General features: G+C 54.6%; 1 protein-coding gene across 2 annotated transcripts in view; it reads left to right on the top strand.

The window, feature by feature from the left end:
- GFRA2 (GDNF family receptor alpha 2) overlaps window positions 1-18,423 on the top strand; it is a 102,844-nt gene that overhangs the window by 82,412 nt on the left and 2,009 nt on the right. For both annotated transcript variants that reach the window (XM_017876744.1, XM_017876745.1), the window contains 4 exons: window positions 6,113-6,222; window positions 7,355-7,495; window positions 9,483-9,655; window positions 17,708-17,761. In XM_017876744.1, coding sequence (XP_017732233.1) covers window positions 6,113-6,222; window positions 7,355-7,495; window positions 9,483-9,655; window positions 17,708-17,761 — 478 coding nt within the window. The remainder of the gene's footprint in view (window positions 1-6,112; window positions 6,223-7,354; window positions 7,496-9,482; window positions 9,656-17,707; window positions 17,762-18,423) is intronic.

Raw genomic sequence — 18,423 nt, 5'->3', positions numbered from 1 at the left:
CACACTCAGCCCTGCTCACTTTCCCTTTGCTGGGGGCTTATGTACTCATCAAGTTGTGTTGCCAGGCGGGTGTGGTGGCTCACACCTGTAATCCCGGCACTTTGGGAGGCCAAGGTGGGTGGATCACTTGAGGTCAGGAGTTTGAGACCAGCTTGGCCAAGAAGGTGAAACCCCATCTCTACTAAAAATATAAAAATGAGCTGGGCATGGTGGCGCACACCTGTAATCCCAGCTATTGTGGGTGGGGCGGGGGTGCTGAGAATCACTTGAACCTGGGAGGTGGAGGTTGCAGTGAGCCGAGATCGAGCCGCTGCACTCCAGCGTGGACAACAAAACAAAACAAAACAAAACAGAAAAAAACAGTGTTGCCAGATCCAACAAATAAAAATATTGGATGCCCAGTTAAATAAATACTCTGGGTAAAAAAGAAAAACTGTTTAGTATAAGTATTTCCCAGATATTATGTGGGACATACTTATGCTAAAAAAAAAATTCATTGTCTGAAATTCAAATAAACCTACACGTTCTTCGTTTAATATGGCAACCTTTTCATCCGACTGGGTGTCTCTCTGTGTCTCTGTCTGTCTCCCTGTCTCCTGCTGCTGCTTTCCTGCAACTGAACAGGCTACAGCTGCCAAGGAAACACGCCCAGAGAGGGTTTATGTTTTCCGGACAGATCCACCTGCTGCCCTGAGTTCACTTGGCAGACTTGGCTTGGTCTCAGCCGAGATGGACTTGGCTCCTCTTCATTTTGGTTCTCTTGCTGGCTCTCTGTTTTTTTCCTATCTGTTTCTCTTTCTCTTTCTGTCTCTCTCATGCCATCTTTTATGTCATCTCTCATATGAGGGATTTAAAAGGCAGGAATCTGCAAAGTGATGGGACTGATCCAGGAAAATCTGTTCTCAGCAGCAAGACCGGAGTCCAGGAGTGACCTCCCGGTGTTGGAGGAGAGTGACGTTTGGCCTAGAGAGGGCACAGAGATCACCAGCAGCATGCCTTATATTATGAAAAGGATAACATTTGCCTTGGAGAAGTTTGCCTAGCAGTGCTGAGGCGAGGGGTCATGGCTGGAGTGGGACAGCGTCCAGGGCTTGAAGGAAATTGACACTACGTGGTCTCTAATGCTGGCAGAGGGAGCCCACTACTGTGGACTTGATCACACATGGAGGGGCAGAGAGAAATTCGAGCAGTCAAAGGCCTCCTGGAGCCTTGATCTTGGACTCTGTGTCCTCCTAAATAGCTCCATTTGTCACTTTCTCTTGCCAACGCTGCTGGACGCTGAGGATGGAGCAATGGAGGAACAGAAGGCTTAGCCGCTTCTCTTCACTTTGCTGTCCCCTTTGCTGTCTGCCGGCCTTAGGCCTGTGTTCTCCCCCTCCCTTTGCTATGAATAGCTCTCCAAGGCCCTGGCACCAGCAATCAGGCCTGCTTTCAAAGAGGTAGGTCATAACCTCAGAGGAGTGAGGAGGTGCTCTTGTCAGTGGTCACCTGGGGCCTAGCCAAGGGGCCCTGTGTGCATTGCCCTGCTTTAAGGGCTGTGTTCCTCTTCCTGTGTCCCCAGCATGATGTGGAGAAGGACAGTGGGGTCAGGAGGCCCTGGTTTCCAGTAGCCTGGGGAACGGTAGGATGGGAGAGCAAGAGGGAGCCCCGTCTCCTTGATGCGTTCACTTGCCCTGTGTGGGACCCAGATCCACATTGCAGGATCAGTGGGTCTGTTTTTCCTTCTGTATCAGACACCAGGGAAGGCTGATCCTGCTGTGCACTTGCAGCGGCAGGCACAGCGCTAGGCAGAGAAGGAAGATGAGGATGATGCCTCCTGTCTCCATCGGGTGCCTGCCATTCTGAGCGCCCTCACGCACTGTCTCCTTAGCTCTCTTTTGCAGCCCAAGTGGGGAGGTTGGCAGGTGTGACTCTCCCTGTTTGTTCATTGGGGACACTTAGTCCCAGAGACATGACAGGCCAGCCCAAGGTCACACAGCCAGTGAGCGAGGGATGGAGCGTGGCCATGCGACAGATACCCCCTCCTCTCCCAGTGGCTGGGTCTGCCCCTCTCCTCTTCTCAGAGGAGTCCCTCTGGCCAGCCCCGGCTTGGTCTGGATGCTTTCACCTTCTGTTTCCTGGCTGGCTTCCTCTACTCCCGCCTCTCTCCCTATGGCCTTGCTTTCCTTGTGGCCGGCCCATCAGGGAAATATTTGGGATTCCCCAAAGGGCAAAGCAGCAGTAGCCATGTACTCCCCATTCATGCTGCTGTTCCTTCTCCAGCATGTGGGGCTGGAGACATTTGAGAAGCTGCATGGATGGTGAGGCCAGTTGAGGTCCTGAGGGTTCACAGTGTCAGGGATGGGAGAACTGGCCTTGCAGGAGGGAAACAAGGCTCCCTGTGTGCTGAGTGGGAACTGCGTTACCTGGGAGGCTCCCAATACCTGCAGAGAGTGTGTGGGCCCTCTGGTCTGCTGTGGTGGGCAGTGTGCTCCCCCAGGGAGATAAGCAAGCCGTGACCTCCCACTGCCCCTGTCCCTGGCCCGTCAGGCACGCTACCCTGGCTGCTTTAGCTGGGGTTTCCTTTCTGATGTTGTATCCACGCTTGCCATTCCCATCTTTTATCTGTTAGCCACGCGGCAGGGCTCGATGTGTATTTGGAGAAAGGATGCATGGCTTTCTACACCTCGTCCCTGCCCAGAGGTGCCGCTGTGGAGGATGTGGATGAGGAGATCAATGGAGTCTGCCACTCTGGGAGTGTGTGTTCTAGTTGGAATAAACCCAATAGGGAAAAATCAGGAACTCCTCGTGCAATGAAGCTTTTAGTTGCCTGGTCCAGGCTATGTATGTATAGCTAGAATATGGAAATGGAAGAAATCCACACAGCTAGGTGGGAAGGGCTTCATGGGGAGGAACTGGTGGTGGGGCAGGAGAGAGGTGAGCCTGATGTGCAATGGCCTGGCATTAGAATGGACTCCTGCATTAGAGCTAAAACCTGGTGCTTGGATGCCCTTTGGTGGGGAGAGGATGGGAACCAGCGGCTTTGCTCATTATCGAGTGGCCTCCTTGTCCCACACCCTGAAGGAGCTAGGTCCTGCCTTTATCTTCTTGCCCCCCCTGCAGCCCACTCCGGTGCTGGGACCTGATCGTGTGCCCTTAGCTTCTTCTGGAGGGAGACATTTGGCCAAAGCAAACCGTGAAGTCTTTGAAAAGGCTGCATTTGTTTCCTGGGGCCGCTGTAGCAAAGTACCACAAGCTGGGTGGGTTACAACAGAAGTTTATTCTTTCGTTTTTCTGGAGGCCAGAAGTCTGAAACCAAGGTGTTAGCAGGGCCATGCTCTCTCTGAAGCCTGAAAGGGAGTCTGTTGCATGCCTTTCTCTTTCTCTTAGCTTCAGGCACTGCGGCAGCGCTGAGCATTCCTTGGCTTCTGGCTTCATCGCTCCTATCTCTGCCTCTGCTGTTCTCACGGCGTTCTTCCTGTGTGTCTGTCTCTTCCCTTCTGATGAGGACACCAGTCGTTGGATTTAGGGCCCACCCTAATCCACTGTGACCTCATCTTAACTTGATTACATCTGCAAAGATCTTATTTCCAAATAAGGTCATGTTTATAGAGCCTGGGGATTAAAACTGCAACTTTTTTTGGGGGGTGGGGCAAGTTCAACTCAACAGATTTTGTCTCTAAATCCCATCTACCTGTTAGAGTCTCCGTCTATTCTCAAGCCACCTCTTGGGTCTCTGGAGGTCTGGGACATGGAGACCCCCCCCTTCCCCTCTCACAGCACTCTCATTTGCTGGCTGCGGAGGGGGATGGGTGTGGGTTTTGACATTTGAGATGGAGTCGCCGCCTGCAGGGGTGAAGGATTGCTTGGCAGTGCTGCTGCTGCTTGTTTTGAGGAAGTGGAGGGTGCATTTCTGGGCAGAAGAGAAGGCAGAGACAACTGCAGATTTCCTCCTCTTTTCCTGTGGAAGACATTGCTTTCCTGAGGTGCAGCATGATGGCTCTGGAAGGGCCTTCAAGGACTCCAGACCCTCCTCCCACACAGGAGCACTGGGACTTGCCAGAAATGGCACCCACCTTGTTGGAGCTCTAGACTTGAGTCTTGGCTCCACTAATCAGTGACTCAGATCTTGGGGGCAACGTTGCTTAGCTTCTCTGAGGCTTGGCTTCTTCATCTGTAAAATGGGATGATAATAACTGCTTGTCAGATCTCATGCAGCATTTGTGAGGGTTAAATAATAAAAGATGGATATGAAAGTACCTTTTAAACCATCATTGTGATAAAATACACATAACAGAAAATGTACCATGTAAGTGTACAAGTCAGTGGTGTTAAGTATATTCACATGGTTCTGGAACCTTCACTGCCATCCATGTCCAGAACTTTTGAATCATCCCAAACTGTTAAAGTGCCATTTAAAGTGCTAATTAGAATACTTTTTATTCATTTGACACATAAGAAACGAGTCCCTGAGAAGCAGGGAACTCGGGCACAGTCACCCAGGGAATTAGGGCAGAGCTGAGCCGACTCTTGGTTTGGTGGCCATGGCCTTCTCTCAGCCTGCAGGGACCTGGGACACATCCCAGGAGGGTTTCCTTCTTCTCTCAGACCCATCCCTCAGGATCACGGGGGCCTCTAGAGAAACAAATTTGTCCAGTGGTGGGACATACTCAGCCCGTGCCTGCATGATGGGGCCCCCTCAGCAGGCACCAGCACCTTCTCGTGGAAAGCCTGCATTCTCTCTCCTGGCTCAGGCTGGCTCAGTCCCTCTCAGCCTCCTGTCTCTCTCTGTCTCTACCTGTTCCTTTCTCAAATGGGACAGGGTTCCAGTGGAGAACCAGGGGAGCTGAACCTGGGGTGAACTTGGAGATGGCTTCATGAGGTTCCATATGTGCAAAGGGTGTGGACAAGGGATTTGGGTGACCCGGGTTCTGGTCCATCCTGCAGCCAGCTTGTCGAGTCGCCGTAGAATTCTCATGGAGTGCACGGTGGTTGAAGTCCTACTGTGTGCCCATCATTGGGAAATATCCATGAACAGACCTTATTACTAGCTACTTGGAGCTGCTGTGAGACATAGTTGATGTGATACATAAGGGCTGTGTGTGTGTGGTCAAGGACACTCACCTGTAGAAGGTGATGATTGTCACTTGACATGGCAGAGAGGGGAGCATCCTCTCCCAGCCCAGGCTGATGGTAACATTCCTGGCCAGGGCCCAGGGCAGGAGGAAGAGAAAGGAATGGAGATCGCCATACATACTAGACTTGGATGCCCTGTGCTCCGTGGAACCTTCCATGTCTAGGTCTGGAGCTGAGGTCTGGGGACAGACCCAGCTCAGACACTGTCTGACTTCAAGTGGCTCATGGCCCAATGGGGAGCATTGAGCTGTGCACAAGGAGTTTTGATGCAGTGTCATCGATGCTGACAGAGGGGAATGGGTGATGGCGTGTTGTGGTCACCAGGGGAAGGGAAGGCCACTTCTGCCTGGTGGGAGTGGGGTAGGGGACTGGGGTAGGGGTGGAGGGATGGCAGAGGAGCCTTTGCTCTGGCTTAACGCAGAACAGACCAGTGGAGGATGCCCGTGGCATGTCTCACCCAGGGAGACTCTTTTGCCTCCCTGGCCACTGGCTTCCTTGACCCTCAGACGGGTCCTATGAAGCATCTAGGGAAGGGACTATTCACCCATTTTGCAGGTGAGATTTTGCAGTGCTGAGTTGAAGCACTTGGGCAGGCTCATCCAGGACTGCAGCCCCACAGAATGTGGACCCAGCTTTCCTGCCTGGGGTCCAGGCATCCTCCGCAAACCCACCCGGCTCCTCCCTGTGTTCCTTTGCCTAAAAGAGCCATTTAGAGCAGGCTGTTTCTGTGCCTTGTGGGGTCCTTTGCATCAGCCAATCATTCAGTTTTTCTTAAGCCGCACTATGTGCCTGTCTCTCCGGGAAATCTCTGTCCTCAAGGAGCTCACAGCTTGAGCCCCCACAAAGACTTGGTTCCCCCGACTTTCTTCCCCTCCCTCTTCCTGGCTTCTTCCACCCTGGGAAGCTGCAGGGAGGAGATGCCACTGGCAGGACAGAGGAGACAGAAGGCAGCCAGACTGAACTGCTTTTCTCCATTGCATCTTCTCCCCGCCACCAGGTCCCGGCTGGCCGACTTCCATGCCAATTGTCGAGCCTCCTACCAGACGGTCACCAGCTGCCCTGCGGACAATTACCAGGCGTGTCTGGGCTCCTATGCTGGCATGATTGGTAAGCTGTTCCTGCACACCTGGGTTCTGTGGGTCCTTGCTGTCCCCATCTCAGCAGGGCAGGGGCCGCAGCCCAGCTCAGGGCCAGCCAGGGGAGACAGCCTGAGCCTGGCCTTCTCTGCAGCAGATTCAGAGAGAGCTGTGAGGGGAAACCAGTGGAAAGGCAGTTCTGTAGCAAGGAGGAGGACCCAGCTGTTTATCATGTGGGGAGGAGGGCCCCAGGAGCCTTCTAAGCTTTTGAAATAAGAAGCAAAGGTGGCCGGGCGTGGTGGCTCACGCCTGTAATCCCAGCACTTTGGGAGGCTGAGACGGGCGGATCACCAGGTCAGGAGATTGAGACCATCCTGATGAACACGGTGAAACCCCGTCTCTACTAAAAATACAAAAAAATTAGCCGGGTGTGGTGGCGGGCGCCTGTAGTCCCAGCTACTCGGGAGGCTGAGGCAGGAGAATGGCGTTGACCCGGGAGGCGACAGAGCTTGCAGTGAGCAGAGATCAGGCCACTGCACTCCAGCCTGGGCGACAGAGCAAGACTCTGTCTCAAAAACAAACAAACAAACAAACAAACAAAAAACAAAGGTAACATTTGTGGCACGGTTCTGGCATTCCAGGCTCTGCACTGAGCAGTTTACATGGCCTGTCTTCCTGAATTCTCCCAACAGCTCTTGCTAGGGGGTTGGTGATATCTCCATTTTATAGATGAGGAAACTGAGGCTGTAGAGAAGTTGAGTGACTTGCACAGGCTCACTTCGCTGATAAATGTCGGCACTGGGGTCCGATCCCAGGACGCGAGCCTCATTCACCCTGATTCTAGAACACTGGCTGCTTGTTGGTGAAGGAGAAAGCACGGGCCCACACTCTGGGAGGGGCTCCAGGGCATTTTGTCTGCCTTCCTGGTGGTGAGGAGCCCAGTGTCCTCTATGCTGCTGGTCACTGTGCCCCTGCTGACCCCATGGACCCTGGGATAGTCATGCTCAGAGTCAGGAGTGTGATTGGGATGGATGTGTGTTTGGGGGCCAGGTGAGAGGATGGGTACTAGGCCTCTGCCCTGCTGTGCCTGGGGTCGGTCTATGGGCCCAAGGGGAAGGCCCCACTGCACCTCTCTCCTCTCCCCCACCTTTCTTCCTGCCCAGGGTTTGACATGACGCCTAACTATGTGGACTCCAGCCCCACTGGCATCGTGGTGTCCCCCTGGTGCAGCTGTCGTGGCAGCGGGAACATGGAGGAGGAGTGTGAGAAGTTCCTCCGGGACTTCACCGAGAACCCGTGCCTCCGTAAGTTCTGGATGTTCTCCCCAACCCCAGCAGCCCCTCCCACCCCTCCTGGAGTCTGTCCTGGCCATTCCCATCTCCTTCCGTGGGGATGGCTGGTGATGTATATGAGGCTTCTCCGCCATGGGTGTTGCCCATGGGGACCTTGGGTTTTGAGCTCTTGGAGATTCACACCAGAACTGTCAGTAGGCCAGCCTCAGTTTACCACCAGAGGCCTTGAGCCTATGTCAAGCCTGTTATTTGGTCTGGTCTGTTATTGGGACAGCTTCAGCCAGGTTCCTTTGGAGACTGAGCCCTCTCATGAGGCTCGCTGGCGTCTGTCATACCTCCCTTTAATGAGTTTGTTTGCCCCTGGAATCGACTTCTTTTCACATCGTCAAACTCCTAACCCAAAAGCTAGAGAGACTTTAGCCACAGTCTAGCTCAGTCTGCCTTTGATCTTTCCAGCCCAACATCCATTGCCACCCATGCCCACCTGAAGGTTTCTTCCCTGTTTCCTTCCCTCCTTTATTTATTCTGTCCATCTCTCCATCCTTCTGTTCCTCCCTCTCTGTGTGGCACTGGAGATTCAAGGATCCAAGTCACTGAGGAGGTATAGCCTGATGGAGGTGGACTGAGAGGGGTCACTCATGATCACAGTGCAAGTGAGCTGCTCTAGAGGAAGGGTCTGCACAGGGTTCTTGAGCCCAGGGTGGGGATGCCCAAGTCAGCCAGAAAGAGGAGGGAGGCCCTGAAGGCTTCTTGGAAAATGTATCTGTGGATGTCTAGCTGGGCATCGGTCAGTTAAAGAGGCAGGGGGTGCCTGCCAGTCCACCCTGGGCAGAGGTCCTGGGCTCCACAGAAGACCATGGCGGGTGGAGGGAACTGCCAATCATATAGCCTTGCTACATAGCACTGAAGATGACCAGAGTGGCAAGAGTTATCTGGACAGGTAGACAGCATCCTTGTCATGCAGGGCCTTGTAGGCCTGAGGCATTTAGATCTTCTTGTCCTGCAGGGGTGACAGTGGTGGTGTGGGTGTTTGAAGGAATGCCAGCAAGGGTGTGAGATCAGATCGGCATTCCAGAAAGCGAATCTGCCTGTGTTGTGAGGCAGTGGGGGTCAGAGTGAATCAATTCCGACAGGTGACGTGACACAGAGAGGCCCATCAGAAGGCCATAGTAGCTGCTTACAGGGGCACAAATGGTGGCTGTGAACCAGAGCAGTGGGAGGGGAACAGCGATGGGAAATGGGGTGGAGGGATCTTTAGGAGGTGGGCTCAGTGGGCTGCCAGCAGGTGTGCAGGGAGGCACCATGGGTGACCTTCAGAATTCTGACATGGGGGACCTGGGTAGATAAGAGATGATACCTTCAAGGCTGCGATATGAGGGGTCAGAGGGAAAAGAGCGTTGACAAGGGTAGGAGGAGACACCTAGCCCAGGCTTAGACCTAACGAGTTTGAGATGCATGTGGCACGTGGAGGCGGAGATTTTCTGGGCACCTCTCTGGATGGTGTGGGAGGAGCAGAGACCACCCAGGGAGAGTCTGTGGTGTGGAGCAGGCAGAGGGCTGAATGTGGGGCCCCTGCATGCCAGGGTGGGGACCTGGGAACATCCGAGGAGGCACAGGGCCTGGAAGAGCCTGTGACTAGGGAGCTGGAGATGAGGAGCTTCAGGAGGTGTGGCCGGTGGCACCATGCAGAGGAGGTGGCCCCCTCCTCCCCTAGGCTCCCCTGCATCCCACCCCTTCTTTTCTCCTTTTTTCTTCTGTGTTCCCCATCATGTACACTTCTTGCTGTTCTGGTTTCTTTGGGTTTTAACCTCTATTCTGTAGCTGTGAGACCTTTGTAGGTATCTGAAAAAGAGGTTCAGCAGAGGGAATCTGCCTGTACCATGCCCTGTCCCAACTTCTGGACTATTCCAGGGAAGGGGATGGTCAGGGTGAGGAGCAGGGACAGGAGTGATGGACGTGGGTCCTGACTTTTCTGCATCTACCCTCACCCCCATCCCAGGGAACGCCATCCAGGCCTTTGGCAACGGCACAGATGTGAACGTGTCCCCTAAAGGCCCCTCATTCCAGGCCACCCAGGCTCCTCGGGTGGAGAAGACGCCTTCTTTGCCAGATGACCTCAGTGATAGCACCAGCCTGGGGACCAGTGTCATCACTACCTGCACGTCTGTCCAGGTGAGGGGGGTGTGGCTGAGGCGTGGGGTGAGCACCATGGCGCCGGAAGTGGTGTGGGAAATGACTCAGCTGAGGCCGGGGAGGGAGGGTCTCCCCTTTCGTTCAGAGACCCGAGAGGCAGGGAGGAGCTGCCGGGGGTCATTCTTCACCCGTTCCTTCATTTGGGCATTCCTCTTGCAAGCGTTAAACCCGTTACATCACAGTGTTATACTTGCCTGGCAGGCTGTGGGGTCTGAAGAGCAGGCAGTGGGGCGCAGGTGCAGGGGGAACAAGTCCTGGCTGTGTGTGAGGCAGCGAGGCACCCGTCTGAGTGGGGCAGCAGGCTCATAGGGTCAACGGTGCACATCCACAGTGCCAGGATGCAGGCTTGAGCAGGGACCCAGCTTGGCGGAGGTTCAAATCCTTCCTGGGCACCCATTGTAGAAGTGCATGTGCCTGTTCTGGTTAGGGAAGCCCTCCCCTTCTCTTTCTGCCTCCTTCTGCTTCCCTTGTGTGCCCCCCTGCTCAGGAGCAGCTGACCTCCAAGTGCCCTCTTGGCGGCTGGGTGGGGAGCTCTTCCATGTCCTGCTCCTTCCACTTCGCTCCCCTCCTGATTGGAGCTGAGGTGCTGTTGTCACCCTTGGGCAGCTCCTAATGACACTGGATATGCTTGAGTGGCTGCGAGCAGGGGGCTCGGGGTCCTGCTCCGCAGACAATTGCTCAATTTCATGCTAGAGCGGCGGGCAGCTCGGCCAGTCAGGGCTGTGCCACCTGTCAGGTCATCCAGACCTCACCAACCTCCTGCATGCACCCTTCGTTCTGAGCCCCTTGGGCTGGCCCATCTGGGGAGAGGCTGACTCAAGAGGATGCTGGCAACCTTCCCAGGACTCCCACTGTGCTTCCTTGTGGTTGTAAAGTCCAAAGCCGTGGCTTTGGGACCCCCACCCAGCCCCCTTCACCGTCAGCCCTGATGATTCTGAGGCCCATTTAATTGTTTTTCTCCTGCAGTTTGCCAAGCCATCGGTTACTTGGTTTCTTTTAGCCCCTACCTGGTTTTCTGTGGTCTCACCATTGGGGGACTTGCTCAAATCTTGGTTTGATCTCAGTGGAGATACGGGTGATCTGTATGTGGGATGATTTATGTGAAAGTGCTTGGTCAATGGAGGAATGCTGCGCAAATGTCAGGTGTTACAAATCCGGGGTCTGGGGAGGCTGCCTGGCGGGTGGCTGGAGGCCTGTGGACTAAGTCAGTCTGGGCAGGACAGCTGAGAGAGCCTCCCAGGAGGAAAGGAGGGGAAATAGTCCCTCAAAAGGGATCCAACCACCACCACTCTCCAGGTTTCTTAGAGAAATGGAAGAGGAAGGGCCTCTGATTCAGTTTTAATTATAATGTTTTTAATGAGCACCTACTATCCCATGCTGGGAGCTGGAAGTGTCAAGTGAATAAGCCCTCGCCCCGCCCTTGGCTTGCCTGGGGCTGGTGTGGGTGCCTTCCCTCCTCGCCAGCCCACATCTGTCCCCTGTCTCTCAGCTCTCCTAGCTTGGACCATCTCTGATTGAGTGACTCTGTGGTGGCCCTTGTGGAGCCTGGGGTGTTAAGGGCACCCATAGCTATAGGAAGGAGTCCCTAAGTGATCGCAGGGACTGAGAGCTGAGCCTGGATGGGAGGAAGAGTTGGGGGAACCTGTATACCCTAGATACAATGTAGAGACAGAGGCAAGATTGTTTTGCTGCTCTCTGTCTTTCCTTCTTCCTTGGGGGAAGGCTTAGGGAACCCCAGAGATGGTAGCCAGTTGGGTCCCTACATGGGTATCTGTATGTCAGGACTTGAAGGACCCTCCAAGATCTTCCCAAACACAAGCGACCAGAGGCCTGGTGACGACAGCAGCGTGTCCACAGCCCCACAGCCGGTTGGTAGTCGAGAAGGGCCAGGAACCCTGTCCCCCGGCCACCTTCTGCTTCCTCCTCCTCCAAATCTGCTCCCCGCAAAGGACTTTCCACGGTGGGAGTGGGGCTGTTGAGGAGGGCGGTGGGTGTCTTGGACGCCACCACACTAGAGTCAGGAGCCCCGTCCAAGTTGGCCCTGTGGCTGGTGTCTTAGGTCCTCCTCTCAGAAGTGTCTCCTTCAGGGTGTGGCCCCCTCTCTGGGCAACCCTGCCTGCCTGGGGCTCTGTGGACCTTGGAGAGGCCTGACAGGGTCTGCAGAATGGTCTCTCCTGGAGCCTTCTGGCCTGGCCCATGTTTATTAAATATATACCTCGTCTGAATTCCCTTGCCCTTCTCTCCACCCCACTGGGCTCTAGAGCAGGGAACCTGAGTGTCAGGCCAGTCTTGGACACGTGCAGGATGGGTGAGTCAGCTGCTGACCTGCACTTGGCCGTTCCTCTGAGCAAGATGTGTCTCCTTTCCCTCTCCCACTCCTCTCTACCTGGTGCGTCCTACCCCGATGTCACCTCTTGGGAGTGCCTTCTCCGATTCCACACCAGGTTGCCTTCCGCCTGCTTTGGGCTCCCGCTCTGCGTGTTCATGGCCCCATCATGATGTGTTCTCCTCTCCCCTGCTAGGCCAGGGTCCCCAGAGGCCAGAGTAGCATCTCACCCTTCTGTGTCACCCTGCGTAGCTGGGTGTACAGTGCTTGGCATGGAGTGGGTGCTCCATTCAGGTGGAAAGAGAGACCCCGGAGTCCCCAGTTCATTGGATTTACTGGAACTCGCTGCTGTCCTAGAGGATGGGGCCTGTGTGTTTCAGTGCCCACAGCTCTCCTCCTCCTCCTGGGTGCCCTCTGTAAGCACAGGCAGCTGCAGAGGTGAAGATGCTTTCTATTGAAGATGTAGGAAGGTTTGTTAGAGACTCTCGGTCTTATGATGGGGCCTGGACCAGGGCAGTGCAGTGGGGGCTGGGGTGAGATATGGGCAATGGTTGGTGCTTCCCTGGCCATGGCCTACTGTTCTCCCCAACACTCCCCTGGGGCTGCTCTGGGCCCAGAATGCCAATTTGCAGGGTCCCATCAGATCAGCTGGAGTCCTACCTTTCCCAGCACCGGGGAGCCCTACAACACACCATCTCCTTTGCCCCCCGTCTCCACCTGCCCACCTGTGATTTGGACTGCCAATCACATCTTGGGCAAATTAAAAATGAGTTTGAGAGAGTGCCCCAAGGCCCCCTCACTGCATGCCTGCTGCCGACTCTGTAGCCAGTGGCCACCTCTCTCTCCTCCCTCCTCCTGCCTGCTCCTGGATGGGTCTCATACCCAGCACACAGGCCTGTGGACCTCAGAGCATGGGACTGAGAGATCTGTCAGTGCATTCATTCATTGACTCAACAGAAATTCTTATTGCACATCACTACATCGCAGACACCAAGGCTAACAAGCATTCTGGGCCAGGACTGTGGTCCCGGTGCTGGAGGATGGACAGGATGAAGCTCAGATATCTATGAGGGAGAATGTGATTTGTGCACCTGCTGCGTGTAGGACTGATAGAGGATGATGGGGTCCAGAGGATAGAGAGAGTGCATTGACTCAGGTGGAGACCAAGGACCCATGAGTGTAGCAACGCCTCCTGCTAGGCCTGAAAAGAATCGGGAGAGTTGGTGTGGGGTTGCATGGACGGACCTGCCCCAGGTGAACCTAGCAAGCAGAGCAGGCACAGTCATGGACAGCACAGAGGTGCTGAGTGGGGGTCTACTGTGCAGAGAGGGGGTCTGCTGTGCCTGGTTTTACAAATGAAGTGTTACTGGAACACAACCACACCCTGTCTGCATTGTCTCCTGTCACAGGCAGCGTTGAGTTGTTGTGATGGAGACAATGTGAGAGGTGTGAGTTACTGGGGATGGCCCAGGTCAGGGAGGAAGGCCAGGGGCACTGAGATTTAAGGGCGGGACCAGGGACAGAAGCAGGGAGCGCTGGAGAGCCGCAGCTCCAGCCAGCAGGAAAGCACTAGACCAGCGAGTCTCTGGGGCTGCCGGCCCAGGCTTTTGGGGTAGGCAGGAGGTGGGCAAGGAAGAGGAGGAAGACAATAATTTCCTTCTCACTGCCTGGGCACCGGAGCGTCCCTGGGAGAAAGCTCTGGAAGGATGAAGCATGCCTTTCCTACTGTCCTTCCTCTGTGTGTGCGTCCTTCCCCCAGTGCCATCTGCAAGAGCCAGTTATTTAATGCTTCTGGTGGCACCCACAGCACAGCCCTTGGGGGTCGGCTCTTCCCAGAGTCCCCGTGCTGCTTCCATGGTGGAGGATTTACTGTTAGCAGCCCTGTGTCCTGCCATCCTTGCAGCCTAGGCCTGTGCACTTTGGGACTGGAGCCACAGACACCTCCAGGGGATGAGAGGCTCTGAGTAGGGACGGAGTCAGCCCCAGGCTGTTTCCCTAGACTCTCAGGCATCCTTCTCTCCCCTCTGTGTATTCATCTGCTGTGAAGGCGGTTGTATTAGTCTGTTCTCACACTGCTAATAAAGACATACCTGAGACCGGGTAATTCATAAAGGAAAGAGGTTCAGTGGACTCACAGTTCTACATGGCCGGGGAGGCCTCACAATCATGTTGGAAGATGAAGAGCACAGGGACGTCTTACATGGTGACTGGCAAAGAGAGAGCATGTGCAGAGGAACTCCCATCTATAAAACCATCAGATCTCATGAGACTTACTACCACGAGAACAGCACAGAAGATACCCACCCCCATGATTCAGTTATCTCCCAGCGGTTCCCTCCCATGACACACAGGAATTATAGAAGCTACAATTCAAGGTGAGATTTGGGTGGGGACACAGCCAGACCATATCAGTGGTTATGTGCGAGTCTATAGTTTCTCTATTAGAGTATGAGCCCCTGGAGGGTAGGGAGGCACTGAATTTGAGACACTGGTGGTTTTGGCATCAGAGGTGGTCTCTCTCTCTGCCCCTCACCCCACTGGGTGCCGCTTTCAGAAAAGGTCAGCTGCTGGGCAACACTCCTACCCAAGAGCTCTGTCGCCTCTGGCAGAGACTGCACCTTGGGGCAGATGTCCCTTGGGGCTGGCCCAGGGAGGTGTTTCACTGTCGCCTGATAATCAGCATCAGATGAGAGGGTACAGTGGTTGTCCTCAGCCCCCTCGCCTCCTACTTTGTTCTCTCCCCAGCCCTCTATTGCCTCCTTCCTCTATTCCCTCTGTCTTATGTTCCTCTGTCCCCTCCCCTCCTGCTATATTTCTCCCTCAGCTTCCTCCCCTTACCATGCCCTCCCCTCCCCTTTCCCTCTGTCCCCTCTCCCTTTCCTCTGTCCCTTCCCTTTTCCCTGTCCCATCCTCTCTCCTGTGCCCCTCCCCTACCCTCTGTCCCCTCCCCTCTCCTCTGTTCCCTCCCCCTCTCCTGTCCCCTCCCCTCTCCTCTGTTCCCTCCCCTGTCTCCTCCCCTCCTCTGTCCTTGTCTCCCCTCCCCTCTCTCTCCCTCCTACTCTGTCCTTCCCCTTCCTGTCCCCTGCCCTCCTCTGTCCTCCCTCTACTGTGTCCCCTTCCCTCTCCTCTGTCTCCTCTCCTCTGTCCCTTCCCCTCTCCCTCGTCCCTCCCTTCTCCTTCCTTTCTCTGTCCCCTCCCTCTCCTCTGTTTGTTCCTCTCCTCTGTCCCTCCCTCTACTGTTCCCCGTCCCCTCTCCCTTTCCTGTTTCTCTTTGTCTGCTTCTCCCTTCCATCTGGTTTCCTCTCTTCCTTCCACCCCTTTCTTCACTCTCCTCTTCCCTGTCATTTTTCCCTGTGTATACTTGCCAGCGTCCCCTCCCTATCCTGTTTCAGAGGAACTTGTCAAGTTCTGCTCACAGCTCCGAGGAGCAAATCCAGATTGCCAGGCCCCCCTTGTGAGCCTTCAGATCCTCCTCTCTTCACACCCTGGCCAAGCCCCGGCCAGGAAAATGCTGCACTTGGCAGGTGCTGGGTGCTTTTGTCAGCTGCTCTGCATGGGGCCGGACCTTGGGTTGTAACCCTGCAGAGTGTCTGGGTCCGGGCTTCCCTGAGAGGCAGCACCCAACAAAGCCACAGCACGTTGTGCAGGCCCCACCCTGGGGCCCTTCTTGTCGGTTGTTTTCTCAAGCCTATTTTGTTAGGCAGTAGACTATTGTCCAAACAATTTTATGCCGTACCTCCTGATATACAAATAAGCTAAGACTCCAATACACAAAACAGCTAAGACTCAAATACACAAAACAAAATAAAATGGAGCTGCTTTGGTGGACAGGCAGTGGAGGACCTTGATGCAGGGGGCTCTGCCTTCTGTGATTCCCTGTGGGTTCCTTTGGTTTAGTGAGGAAGGGGAGGGGACAGAGGAGAGGAGAGGACAGAGGGGAGAGGGGAGGGGAAGAGAGGGGTGGGAAGAGGAGAGGGGAGGGGACAGGAAAGGAGGAGGGGAGAGAGGGAGAGGGGAGGGGAAGGAAAGGAGGAGGGGACAGGAGGGGGAGAGAGAGGGGGAGGGGACACTGGAGCTGGGGAGGGGACAGGAGAGGAGGAGGGGACAGGAGAGGGGAGGGAAGAGAGAGGGGGAGGGGACACAGGAGATGGTGAGGGGACAGAGGAAAGGGGAGGGGAGAGAGGAGAGGGTGGGGGGACACAGGAGATGGGGAGGGGTCAAAGGAGAGGGCTCCCAACGGTTTAGTGAGCTCTGTTGGAGGTAGGGACACAAGGATAAGACAGGGCCTCCCAGAAAGGGCAGGGACTGGCCTGCCACACCTAAAACAATGAGAGTAGGAAGTGATGCTGGGCGTCCGTAGGTGTCAGTCCACAGGCACAGACTCCAAAAAGCCATAGGATGTCACAGGTGGGGACTGAGGTGACTGAGCAAGGATTGACCAAGGGACTCTGGAAGGCAGATGCGAGGCCATGATGACAGCACAGCCTCCGAGGGGGTGGGCGTGTTCTGTTTCCCCCGACATCCTGCCCTGTGGCCTCACACAGTCTTCGCTGGAGCAGCACCGAGTCCTGGGGAGTGGAGTCCAGGCCTTGGGTCTGGAAGGGTTATAGAGCACAGGCCCTTCTCCAGAGGGCAACAGCTGGGGAGTTGGCTGGGCATCACCTTGGCACCTGGGAACACTCCTGGTTCCATTCTCGCTGTGCTAATCATCACCGTGGTCCTATCTCCACCATTGGCAGTGACTCTCCTCTTGGCCAGGGTCTCCATGTGACAGCTGGGGTCTTGTTTAGCTGACCAGATGCCCTGGGTGGCAGATTGCCTGTGATGTCCAAGGGGTTATTGATACTTCTGGCCAAGAGTAGTGATTGCAGCATAATTTCTTGGGCTTCCCAGTTGCTTCTGGTGGCCAGAGCCTCCCTGGAAGTGGCCTGGGAACAAGCCATTTGAATCCTGGATGGAAGCACTGCATCCCCAGCTGGTTCCCATGGATATCCATGACAGTGATGATAACTGCCAGGGTAGAGAATCCTGGAATCATCACCAAACCAGCCTTCTTCATCCCTCACCTTGTCCACAGTGCTCCCACGTGGGCACATTCGTGTAGGACAGAAATGAGCTGGTGAAATTGCCAGATATCCACCTAATGGGTACCAGTGGCAGACATCACTAATCAATCACGCCTCTCTTCCCCTCAAGCCCAGATGAACGCTTATGATCTTTTTCTATAGAGTCCTCCATTAGCCATGGCAAATTAACAGTTGGCCGGCCCTTGGAGGCCGTTTCTGATCTGTGGCATTCATTCATTCATTCATTCATGGATGCAGGCATCTAGTGAAACATTTGTTGAGTTGTTATGAACCAGACACTGCTCAGTGTAAGGAAAAGAAGACATGGTCCCTGCCCAAGACTTGCTCTGAGTATGTGGACAGACATGTAAATGGCTGATGACTATATAGTACCGCTAGTTGGGAGCAGAGTTAGAACTCTGTTCTCTAGGAGCCAGAGGAGTCGGGTCCTAATTGCTGAGGGTGTCAGAGAAGAACAGAAGCATTTTGTGCTGCGTGGAATTGAGCCACCCCTCTTCACTGTGTGCGCTGGCTGTGCTTAGCGAAGCCAACAGTGCCTGGCCTCATCTAAGTCTCTGGACAAAGCCCAGCCAGGAACAGCCTGGTGACTTGTCCTGACTGGCACCTTCTCTCTCACAGGAGCAGGGGCTGAAGGTCAACAACTCCAAAGAGTTAAGCATGTGCTTCACAGAGGTGAGTTGGGGGCAGAGTGGGGATGGGTGCAGAAGGCTGGGCCGGGAGGGGCGGCATTTCCCTGGCGAGCCTCAGATCGAGCACCCTCAAATCTCATCCCATGGGCTGGGCCAGCTGAGCTTGTGGACCAGGGTGGGCACTTACTCTGCTGGGGTGGGGTGGGGGAGTGCAGAGGCTGCATCCAGGGCCCCTGGCTCTCTCCTTGGGGAGAGACAAATGGCTGCTCTGAGCAGAGGCCCTCCCATACCTTCCTTACTCTTTAGGGCAATTGTGTTGACCACCTGCTCGGCACTGTTTCCGTGATATTTAGGAGGCACAGAAGTGGAAACAGACACAGTTCTTTCCTTGAAGAAACCCCCAGCACAGGAATATATCTATATCTATATCTCTATATCTCTATATAGCTCTATATATCTCTATCTCTATCTCTATCTCATCTCTATCTATCTCTATCTCTATCTCTATCTCTATCTCTATCTCTATCTCTATCTCTATCTCTATCTCTATCTCCTCTATCTCTATCTATCTCTGACTTACAGACCCAAGATAGTAACTTAGATGAGAAGAAAAGGCAGTGTGAGACCTCACAGAAGAGAGAGAAACTCAGACAAAGATGTTCAGGGAGGGCTTCATGGAGGAGGAGGGATTTGAAGAAATTGAGA

The sequence above is a fragment of the Rhinopithecus bieti genome, unplaced genomic scaffold, assembly GCF_001698545.2.
Source record: "Rhinopithecus bieti isolate Rb0 unplaced genomic scaffold, ASM169854v2 scaffold_9383, whole genome shotgun sequence".
Taxonomy (NCBI): domain Eukaryota; kingdom Metazoa; phylum Chordata; class Mammalia; order Primates; family Cercopithecidae; genus Rhinopithecus; species Rhinopithecus bieti.
Note: the sequence above shows the minus strand (reverse complement) of the source record. Positions and strands in the feature narration are given on the sequence as shown.